The sequence below is a fragment of the Lutra lutra genome, chromosome 5 (assembly GCF_902655055.1).
Source record: "Lutra lutra chromosome 5, mLutLut1.2, whole genome shotgun sequence".
Taxonomy (NCBI): domain Eukaryota; kingdom Metazoa; phylum Chordata; class Mammalia; order Carnivora; family Mustelidae; genus Lutra; species Lutra lutra.
Window position 1 is genome coordinate 66,042,126 of NC_062282.1, and position 11,605 is coordinate 66,053,730.

The 11,605-nt window shown below is 46.1% G+C and overlaps 1 protein-coding gene across 6 annotated transcripts in view; it reads left to right on the forward strand.

The window, feature by feature from the left end:
• ZNF346 (zinc finger protein 346) overlaps nucleotides 1-9,446 on the forward strand; it is a 30,870-nt gene extending 21,424 nt beyond the window's left edge. For 5 of the 6 annotated variants that reach the window (XM_047730587.1, XM_047730585.1, XM_047730589.1 and 2 more), the window contains 2 exons: nucleotides 5,260-5,353; nucleotides 8,003-9,446. In XM_047730587.1, the coding sequence (XP_047586543.1) occupies nucleotides 5,260-5,353; nucleotides 8,003-8,090 (182 nt within the window). In that variant the 3' untranslated portion in view covers nucleotides 8,091-9,446. Of the gene's footprint in view, nucleotides 1-3,946; nucleotides 4,038-5,259; nucleotides 5,354-8,002 lie in introns of all 6 variants that reach the window. The other variant, XR_007127552.1, reaches the window with a different exon arrangement.
• Nucleotides 9,447-11,605: the final 2,159 nt, after the last annotated feature.

The window sequence follows — 11,605 nt, forward strand, 5'->3', positions numbered from 1 at the left end:
ATGAGCACTCATATGGGTCCTCAGGTTTTCCACCCAGGCCATGGAGGTGCAGCACCAGTCAGTCAACACTTGAGGCCCCAGTGGCATCCAAGTACAAACAACTTGGCCTCAGGGAGCCTGCTGCTCAGAGTCATCTGTGCTCTTGCCACAGTCCTGGAAAGGAGAACACCCAGATGCTGTAGATGTTCCACATATATGAGCAAGGGGAGAGATCATGCCTCTCTAACAACGCCCAAACACAAAGCAGCCATTCAACACAGGGTGTCACTGAGCAGTACTGACAAGATGAGATGGGCATGAAAAAGTGGCTTCAGTAGGGTGCTAAGGACTGTTCTTCCAATGCCACTGAAGGATCCTGCTTTACAAACTTCTTCAAAATTGGATATTTACCTAGTGTTCCACATACAAGCAGTGCCTTCCCCTTTAAGAGGATCAGCCCCATACGCTGAGGAATCTGGAAACTTCAGAAACAAGCCTCAGAACCCTTCTTCTATGACACCCTCCTATTTTGGCCCGAGCCTGATAGAAACAACACAATATCCAGCCGGCATGACCCAGGGTTCTCTTGCAGCTGACCCTTCTTTGCTCCAGCTCCTGGCCCTCCTTTATTTGGCACTGCCCTGGTCATTTCCTATTTATCTCTGGCTACTGCCAGAGTTTTACTGCCTAAAACATTGCTGTGTTTTAGGCTGCTTATCTTAACTTCTATCCATTCTATTCTTTTATCTTAAGCCAAAACCTCCTTCCTGTATCTACGCCTCCATTTGTCTAAGGTTAATTACCATACTTAATCCTAGAATTTTTATCCTAGGTCCTATTTTCTTGCTTAAGGCATCTGATTGCTTGACAGATCAACCAGAATTTTTCATGAAAACCTAGACCCGGGACAGGGGTATCACACCCCCTTTGATATGAACGTGTATATTATAATATAATTCCCATAGCATTCCTAAATGTAGGTATGATTTTCCCATTTCACACAAATAAAGAAGTTTGAGACTCAGAGTGACTTGCCTGAAGTCGTACAGCTCCAGGATTGTGGCCAGAGGGCCAACAAAGGTGGGGGTAGCCTCAATGGGGCATGCAGCTTTCTCTGGCTCTGAGGGTTCTGCACAGCTCCAAACGGCACGGTTTCCTCCCGGGTGGCAGGCGGAGTCCTGGGATGTGGCTCAGGGGTCCCCAATCTGGAGGTCTTGGGGACCAGGCCCTGGGGACAGAAGCCTGAAAACCCAACCTAGAGAGGTAGGGTTAGGGCCTAGCGGCATGGCAGGCTGGATATGCCGGTGCTGTAGCGGGATTCCCGGGGTTGGGGACCGTGGTACTGAGTTGAAGGCACAGGTCAGGTGGCACGTCAGGCTCCGGGTTTGTGGCCAGGGGCCACCGAAGGTGGGGGTGGCCTAGCGGGGGGCACACAGGTTTCTCCCGCTCTGAGGGTTCTGCGCAGCTTCAAATGGTGCACTTTCCTCCTGGGTGTCAGGCGGAGTGCTGGAGTGTTACTCAGGGGTCCTCAGTCTGGAGGGCTTGGGGGCCAGGCCTCTGGGGACGGAAGCCTGAAAAGCCATCCTAGAGGTAGGGTTAGGGCCTAGGGGCATGGCAGGCTGGATCTGCCGGTGCTGAGGTGGGATCCCCAGGTGGCCCAAGTTGAGGGCAGGGGTCATGTGTCATGTCAGGCTCTGGGTTTGTGGCCAGAGAGGTGGCTGAAGGGGGGCATGGTCTGATGTTATTAAGTGACAGTCAGTGTATGTCTTTGTCTGTAGTTTGGTCTGGCTCCAAGACTTACACTCCTTTCTCCTGCCTCCAGCTCTGAGTATACTTGGCAGGAGGCTTTCCAACTGCAGGACGTCTGTAAAGGCACCAAACCTACTCTGACCCCCTTCTATACAGAGGTGGGATGCTGGTCTAGGATATGCAAAGCAGTGACTTTAGCTGACAGGGACTCCACCTTAGCAAAGGTTTTAGGTTGATTAGAAGCTTGACTTTTCCCTTCTGGCCTCTGCCAAAACTTAATTACCCAACTTTTTTTTTAAAGAAGATTTTATTTGACAGAGGGGGAGAGAAAGAGAGCACAAGCTGGAGAATGGCAGGCAGAGGGAGAGGAGTGGTTGAAGATGTGGGACTGGATCCCAGGACCTTGCGATCATGACCTGAGCCAAAGGCAGGCTCTTAACTGACTGAGGCACCCAGGTGTCCCGAGTGTGCAACTCTTGATTTCAGGATTGTAAGTTCGAGCCCCATGTCGAGTGTAGAGATTACTTAAAAATAAAGTATTTAAAAAAAGAAAAGAAAATGGGGCACCTGGATGGAGCAGTTGGTTAAGCATCTGACTCTTAGTTTCAGCTGAGGTCATGATCTCAGTGTTATGAGATCAAGCCCCATGTTGGGCTCTTTGCTCTTTGTGCATTCTGCTTAAGATTCTCTCTGCTTCTCTACTCTGCTCTCACTCTCTCTCACTTTCTCTCAAATAAATACATAAATAAATAAATCTTCCTTTAAAAAGTAGGGGGCACCTGGGTGGCTCAGTTGGTTGAGTGCCCGGCCCTTGATTTAGGGTCAGGTCATGATCTCAGGGTCCTGGGATCAAGCCCCATGTCTAACTCTGTGGGGAATCTGCTTGGGATTCTCTCCCTCCCTCCCCTTCTGCCCCTCCCCCTGCTCGTGCACATGTGTGCACTCTCTCTCTCTTAAATAAATAGACAAATCTTTAAAGAAAGAAAGAAAAGGAAACAAATGGGTTGACTTAAGATGGGGGAACAAAGATCAAGGAAGGCTACCCAGAGCATAAGGAGAATAGAGTTGGGCAAAATGATCCTGGGCAGAAGATGAGCAAGCATCCAGTCATGGTATTGTTGGTTATGTTAAGGATTTGGGCCTTTATCCTAAGAGCATTGGGAAGCCACTGACAGTTTAAGCATTTTTAGATCATTCTGCTTACAAAGTGGAGGATGTTTTGGAACAGAGAGGAAAGGGAGTGAGAAGACCCCAGCAATGAGGATATTGTAGTAATTCATACAAGAGAAGATGGGAGCTTGAACTAAGGTAGCAGTGGAGAAGGTAGACAGAAGTAAATGGATTCAAGAGCTACTTTGGAAGTAGAATTGCCAGAATTTGGCCATCACATATGGGAGGTGAGGGGCACCTGGCTGGCTTAGTTGGTAGATCATGCAGCTCTTGATCTTGGAGTTGTGAGTTCAAGCCCTATGTTAATGAAACAGATTACATAAAAAGAAAATCTTTACCCAAAAAAAAAAAAAAGTGGGAGGTGAAGGAAAGGGAATCGTCAAGAATGGTGACCAGATTTAGTCTTAAGTTAGTAGGTGGATAGCCAGGTTTCATCAGCTTAAGTTTAAGATGCCCATGAGATATCCAAGTAGGTAGTTGGATATATAGATCTAGACCTCAAAGGAGAGGTTTGGTTTAGAGATACTGCCATATGGTAGGTCAGTAGCTTTTAAATATTGGTAGTTTTATGTTTTAGGTGTTTCATATGTTTAGGTGTTAAAGTCAGGGGCATGAACGCAACCCCCTAGAGAGTTTAGAGAGAAGAGCTGAGGGTCTAAAATTAAGCCTTCTGCAAATGCTGTCCATTAATGTTTAAAAAGGACCTGAATTCTGATTGCAATCATTTTTCCCTTAAATTCCTTCAAGGGATGTATCTTCCAGGAAATACTTGAAGATACAAAGGAATCAAATGTAGCCGGGACCATTGGCTGGATTTTTGGAGTAGAGGTGATCATTGGTCTTCACAGTAGCTACAGTTGCCATGGAAGGCTGATTTAAAGATACTCTCCACCTCTTTACCAGACTGACGCATTGAACCCATAAGAGTAAAATAATGCTAGTGATGAAAACTCACACTTGTTGAGCACTTACCATGTGTCAAATGCTTTTACTTAAATCATTACAATAACCTTATGAGGTTGATACTAATATTAACCTCATTTTATAGGTAAGGAACCTGATTCTCAGAGAAGCCCCACTTTTACAAATGAGGAAACCAAATCTCAGAGAGGTTAAGTAACTGGCCTGTGGTCCTACAGGTAAGAAATGATAGAGCTGGGATTGGAGCCTAGGTGATCTCACTCCGGACTTGTGAAACTTTAGGATGGCAGAAGATTGAAAAAGTATCAGAACCAGAGGGCTCTTGAAGTTATGTGTACAGCTGCCTTGTACAGCTAACATTTGGCTTGCTAGAATAAACTAGAAAAACTTCCTAACTCTGTGTTCTTAGACATGTGATTATGCCTTATTTTCCTCATCTATAAAATAATGATAATGATTCTCACGGATCGTTATGAGGGCCAAACAAAGTAATACAGTGTGCATGGCCTATATCAAATACTTAGTTAATAATATTGCTTTTTATTATAAGTATTATGGTTATCAGTTATAGGGTAATTGGCTTATAGTTGAGAAAAGCTGAGGATCAGAAAGTGGAAGGGAGGGCGCCTGGGTGGCTTAGTTGGTTAAGCAACTGCCTTTGGCTCAGGTCATGATCCTGGAGTCTCGGGATTGGAGTCCCACATCGGGCTCCCAACTCCACGGGGAGTCTGCTTTTCCCTCTGACCTTCTCCATTCTTATGCTCTCTCTTACTGTCTCTCTCTCTAATAAATAAATAAATATAACCTTTTTTAAAAAGTTAAAAAAGAAAGAAAGAAAAAGAAAGAAAGGAAGAAAGGAAGGAAGGGAGGAGAAGGGATTTCACCAACATCACATGAAGGCAGAGCCAGAAGTCCAGCTCCGTATCTTTGCTCCTGACCATGCTCTCTACTAGACCATGTGGACAAAGACCACTTTGGCAATGGATCAGAGCTGGTAGTAAGACAGGTTAATTTTCATAGCAACTATTCCCATTAATTACTGTTACTGCAAGCCCAAGGAGAGGGGCAGTTTCCCAGAGATCTCTCAGTGAAGAACATTCTTAATGAGATCACTTAGCACAGTCAAGGTAGAAAAGATAGTTACACTAAATGTCACCTCTTTGTTCTGTCAGTTTTTTATTTACTCAACAGACAGCTAGTCTGGACCAGGTTCAGTTCTGGGGATGCTACAGGGGATGAGGAAGTTCCCAACCCCAGGAAGCACATAGACACACAGCCTATGCCCCCTGAGCATTGAGGCCTCTGGGATTCTCATCAGGGCCAACCACCTAACCTCACTCCACCATCCATCCTCAGAAGGGCATTAACTGTCAAAAGCAGCAGTCCCCAGGTCCCTTTTTATTGGATAACTAAACATCTTGATTTTTATGTGTGTTTCAGCTGGGAAGGGCTACCCCTGCAAGACGTGTAAGATAGTGCTGAACTCCATAGAACAGTATCAAGCTCATGTCAGCGGCTTCAAACACAAGAACCAGTGAGTATTCATCCTTTGAAATTCAAGGGTCTGCAACAAGAACTCAGGGCTTCTAAATTAGAACAAAGCTGGGTATTCCTTTGCTAAACTGGTATCCTGGCAGCCTTTTCTCAGTCAACAGATCTATCAGTTAACAGAAAGAAGTGTCTCCTCTCTAAGTTTTTCCCCGGTCACCTTCTCTGCAGCCTTTGGACCTGCTGGGCTGAAGGTTTTCACAGAGAAACATAGTTTCCTTAGTGGTCTTCTAAAAGTACTTAGATTTCCTGCCCTTCAGTAGTCTGACTAGGGAAGCTTTTTTTTTGTTCCCACCAGTGGCACGAAGAACCTAGTCTTGATTGCCATCAATTCTATGGCAAGGGCTCCCTCTACAGGTAATTACCTAATATGACCAGGTTTCTTCATTCCTTGATCAAATATTTATTGAACACCCTCTGAGTGGTGGCCAAGACAGACCTAGTCCCTGCTCTCATGACCTTACATTCTGATGGGGGGGGGGGGGGAATTAAACAAGTAAACAACCAATAGTTACAAACTGTGATAAGTGCTTTGAAGTAAACGGAATCAGTCATCTGTTATAATAACCTTGAAAATGACTAACATTCTTTGAGCCCCTATTCTGCTACAGGGCATATGCCAAGCAAATTCTCTCAGGTAATCCTCACAACAGCCCTAGGAAGAAGGCAACCACAGATAGGCAACCACCATTCCAAGTGACAGTGTGAGGCAGAGCTTGTAATTCATACTGAGTCTTGCCTGGCTCACAGCACACTTCTCCAGGGCATCATGCTTACAAGGAGGCTGTGGCACCATGTGATACAAGGCAACTAGGGCCTGGCCAGGGGAGGGTTCACGTGGTTCTGTCCCTTCCTTTCAGATGGGACCTGGGTAGTAGGGACAGTGTGCCACTAGGTTACCATCTGAGATGGAAATGCCCCCATTTTACCAATGAGGAAACTGAGTTTCAGGCAAGCAAGGCTCCTAAATGATTTCTTTGACTTTGGTGGTAGGTCCTGTATTGCTCACAGAGCTGAATGAATTAAAGGTGGTAGAAACCCAGACTATTAGAGTCAAAATGTCCTTGGTCCTCTCTCCCTGAAGTTTCCTCTCCCACATTGCAGCAGATCTTCTTATTTATATGTGTTTAATATGTATTTTTATATTGGGAGGACTCTTGAGGCTTCTTTTAGGTTTGACACAAGCCCCTGTAATCCAGCCTGGGGCTCACTTCCATTTTAGTATACCTCCCTTGCAGCTTTACTGGTGGCAGTTTCAGTACACCACCTAGAACCAATCAGAGCCCTGCCCTAGGGCTACCCCATCTTGAAAATAATAGCGTTTATATTTTCTTCCTATACTGCCAGCTGTGTGACTTTAGGTGAGTCAGTAAACCTCTCTGAACCTCCACTTCCTTTTCTGTAAGATTATAGATACGATTTGTGGAACACCTAATTTAATCTCATTTAATTCACAATAGCAGCTCTGAATTAAAGCCACACAAACCCCCCTTTTCCAACCCAAGGAAACCTAAAGTCAGGTAGGTTAAGTGACTTGCCCAGGATTGCATAGTTACTTGGAATCAGACCCAGAATTCAAATGTTTTGATTCCAAAGTGTATTCATTTTGCTCTGACATTCCAAATGGAGCTCATTATCCTCACCTGATAGGATGACATGAAAGTCAGAGATAATATATGTGTAGTACTAGTACCAAAAAGGGGAGCTATTAGAGATAAGCTTTCATTCATTTAACAAATATTTATTAAGTACCTATTATGTGCCATGCCCTGTTTGGAACACTGGGGCTACAGTAAGAACCAAGACCAGTAATGTTCCCTGATCTTTTGGATCCCCATCTAGTGGTAGAAGCAGATCCTAAACAAATGCATAAACAAATAAAACAATATCAGGTGTTGCTAGACTCCCAGAGAGTGGGATAGAGAGGGACATGAGAGCCACTTGTGACTCAGTGTGAGGGGGAGAATGGTCAGTCTATACTATCCAGGTCATATAGGGCCCTGTAGGCAGAATAAATGGCTTGGTATAGTGGAGAGACATGGGCTGCCATCCTGAATCAAGCACACTTTTCAAAAAGCTTACTGGTGGGGGTGGGGCGGGGGGGAGTTAAAAATAACAACAAAACAACACTAAAAAGCTTACTGGGGGCAGGTGACTTACACTTTCTGAACTTTAGTTTCCTCATAAATAAAATGGAGGTACTATCTCAATCCTTGTCAAATTGCCATGAGGATAAAACAAGATGCTGGCAGGGGCGCCTGGGTGGCTCAGTGAGTTAAGCCTCTGCCTTCGGCTCAGGTCATGATCTCAGGGTCCTGGGATCAGCCCCGCATCGGGCTCTCTGCTCAGCGGGGAGCCTGCTCCCCTCCCTCTTTCAGCCTGCCTCTCTGCCTACTTGTGATCTTTCTCTCTCTGTCAAATAAATAAATAAAATCTTTTAAAAAATAAATAAATAAATAAGATGCTAGCAGCAAAGCACCAAGCATTGTGCCTAGCTTACAGTGGCTCTCAGTAAAGGAGAGCTGCCCTCCTTATTACTCCAAGGCCCTGGAAAAGCTATATTATCCTTAGAATAAACTACCTGGATAAACTTCCACAAACTGACCCTCTGCATTTATTCTTTCTCAAATTGCAGGTCACCAAAAACAATGGCATCCCCCCTGGGCCAGATTCCAGTGCAAAGGCAACCCATTTTGAAAGACTCAGCCACATTGGAAGACTAGAGATGTTTCTGTCCAGCACCCAAGGTTGAACCAGCCATGAGCCAGCTTCCCATGACCATGGTCAGCCCTTGGCTCCCTCTTCCTTGTTTCTTATACCTGGAGAACACATAGGCCTGAGGCAGCAGATAGCCTCTGATTGGTCCAGGCAAATCCACCCCTGCTCTACCCCTTTAGAATGGACCCTGTAGGTCAGGACGAGAGAAGGGGGTGGATCTTGAGAGGACTTGGGGACTCACAGGGTAGTAGTTTGGAGGATGGCCTTTCCCCTTCCCCAGCGTCTTTGGGCCATATGTCATGAGTCCCAGGCCTGTCTTTCTCTGCAAGTCAGTTTGAACCAGTCTCTGTAGCTAAAGAACTGAGCTCTCCCTGGGCTCTAGGCAGCTCCAGTGAAACCTGGAGCTTTCACACCAGACCTTGGCCTAGGAGGGAAAGGGTAGATGGAAATGGCTGTCCCATGGAAGCTTGGAGCTAATATGACTCCCCCTTTCCCCAAAAAGTACAGGCTTTCCTGAGCCTGGGACCAGATGCTGGCCAGTGAGACAGTTTTCACCCACTGTGAAGTTTCCTCCTAGAGCAGTGATGCAGTCCTGGCAGAACAGTGCTATCCTTCCTGCTCCTTCTCTGCAGTTCCTGAATGGTGCTAAGGATCTGCAGCAGCTGGAAAAAAGCTAGAGCGGGAGGAAGCCTCAGTATCCTGTGGGATCATGGAAATCTCCAAGGGGGTCCTTTCCCCTCCTCTGTCAGAGAGGTGCTCTGACCCACGGACATGTGGGAAAGTTCCCACATGCCAGTTCCCTTGATGGTTCTGTGCCCTTAAAGGCAAACTGCCTCATGCCAGCCAGCTCAGAGGTTCATTGCTGCTCCTTGGCTCTACTAGCCCTCTCCTTCTCCTTATGCAGCAGACCACCTGCCCAGGTTGCTGTGGTGCTAGCCCTCTCCCATCATCCACCAGGAGATGCCTGGGTGCCAGGGAACAGGATAGGACCCCCAGGAAAAGAAAGGAGAGCTGGTACAGGTTTCTGCAATGAGGAAAAAGATGTTCCCCGGGCTCCAAGCTTAGATTTCTCCAACTCTGCTGTGTTTTATACCCTGGGACTTCACTTGTAGCTTTCAAGCAGGAATTCCAAGGAGTGTCACCATCATAGGCCCCTCTTCATTGAGTCAGAGAAGCCCCTAGCTGCTCTCGTGGCCTCTTCCCCCTATTGCCTATCCCTTTGCCTGTGAAATGCCTTTACTCATTGTGTATGGGTGTGTGTGCGTGTGCTTATGCTCTGTCTCTTGGTCACTGAAGCATCTAAATAAAGAATTTCTCCCATGAGCCAGACTGCAACTTAACAGGCCTGGGATTTGGTGCCATATTGCCGTTGGATCTAATATGCGTGTCTTCACCACTTACCCTCACCCCTCTTGGACTGCCAGGGCTCTAAACACTGACCTTACGAGGTGAGACAGAGATAAACATCTAAATTGCTTGGCAACCTTGTTGAAGCCTTCCCAGGTGCCCTAAACTTAATATGATCTCATCCATTCATCTACCTCCCCGTCACTGAGGGCTTTATGGAGCTCTTTAGGAGGGTTAAGCGGAGAATCTACTTTGTTTGAGAGGATCATTCTGGCTGTTCAATGGAAAAGAGATGCAGGAGGGCAGGACAGGAGACAGACAGGGAACCCCAAATGGAGGCTGTGTCCAGTATGGTTCTCTCCAGGCTAATCCCTTCAGGGCTAAGACCTAGCCTCTTTCATCTCTACTTCTCTAATATGGAGTGGTGTGTCATGAAGTGTTTGTTGAATAATGAATGTATGAATGAATGAGTGTGTATACGGAAAGATGGCCTTTCCCTACACAGCTCTTCTTCAGCACTGGGTTTGTTCCATCAACTTATAAGCCTCGAGGTTCTTGCAGGAAGCTTTTCCATGACCCAGAAATGAGCTAGGGAAGGAGTGCGTGTGATGGCCCCAGGAGCCCTTTGTCCAGCGTTTGTCTCAGACAGCCAGATCTGAGAAGGGTACGCATGCAGCCTCAGCCCCCATTCTTCACCCAGAAAACTGTTCTTGCTCACCTGCTCTTGACCAGCTGGGAAGGGCCCTATGCGGTCCCCATGATGGGTTCTCAGCTCTCAGCATCCAAAGTCCCGGACTGTCCCAGAAGTTTCCCTGGAATCCTTCTTACCTTCTACAGGATGTCAGAATCAGCCTTATCAATCAGGCAAAGAAATGAAGGGCAGAAGGGTGGGTGGTCTGCCAGATCATTAGCCTTAGCCCATAAGACCTCTTAGTCTAGGTTTAGGAGTCACTGCTAGCCATGTTCCCGGCCCTGTTGGCAAGAGGGCACAGGAATGAACACTTTCTTGCTATTGGGGAGCTCATACACAATAAAGATCACTATGGCAATGGTGAGAGGATCATACAGGGTATAGTGAGAATGCCCAGGACACAGGCACTAACTCACCTAAGGGTATGAAAAAGCTAGAGAAGTTGGGAAACATGCATTTGATCTGCATAACAGCCTTTTGAGCTAGGTAATCATATCCCATTTTATAGAAAAGACTTTCAAAGAGATACAGTATTTTGCCCAAGGTCCTGCCACTAAGAAGCAACAAAATGGAGAGTGGACTCCAATTCTCTAGATTCCTAGTCTGGAACCCTTTCCAAACAAGGACCAGAATCCTTCCCACAGGACCCCTGGGCCTGGCCCACCCACCTTCTGGCAGGGCTATGGTCTCACAGAGCAAACAACCATAAAAGAGATTGGACAAGGCTCAGTGGTTATTTTATATCCCAAGCCCCCCCCAATACTTCTCATAATTTTACCCAAGATTCCCAGTGTATTAGACTCCAATTATAACTGTAAAAAACTGAAATCGAAATGATTAGCAAAAAAGGAAAATTTACCGATTCACCTAATGAAAAATTTCGGTACAGGGATGGCTAGATCCAGGTTCTGACACAATGTCATCAGGAAGAATTTAATCTCCCTCTTTCCTCTATGTGGCCTCTTTCTCAGGTGAACTACCTCCAAGGAGGTAGCAAGATGGCCACTGGCAGCTCTAGGCTTTTATCCTGATAGATAGGCAACTATAGTCTAGAAAGAACATCTTTTCTTACTAGCTCCAAGAAAAAAATCCTGGATTGATTCATTAGCCAGCTTGGCCCTGTTCCAATTCCTAAACCAATCACTACAACTAGGGGAAATGGTGCCCCGATATGGGGTCTGGGATAGAGTGAGCTCCACCTAAAACACTTTGGAAGAGAAAACGAGAAAGTGTGGGGCTTCTTCCAAACCAAGGGAGAAGAATGGTTGGGGGTGGGCAAAAAGTAACTGCTGTAAGCCAGACCCAAAAATTGTCTGTATTTGAAATACCACTTTTTCCCTAACTTGCTGAGCTACATTTTGTAATGTGCTCTAATTTTTCAAGTACAGTTTGATAATCCTGACATCTGTGTCCACATCTGAGTAATCACCATCCAGATCAAGATACAGAACATTGCCAGATCCCCAGAAGGTTCCCTTGTTC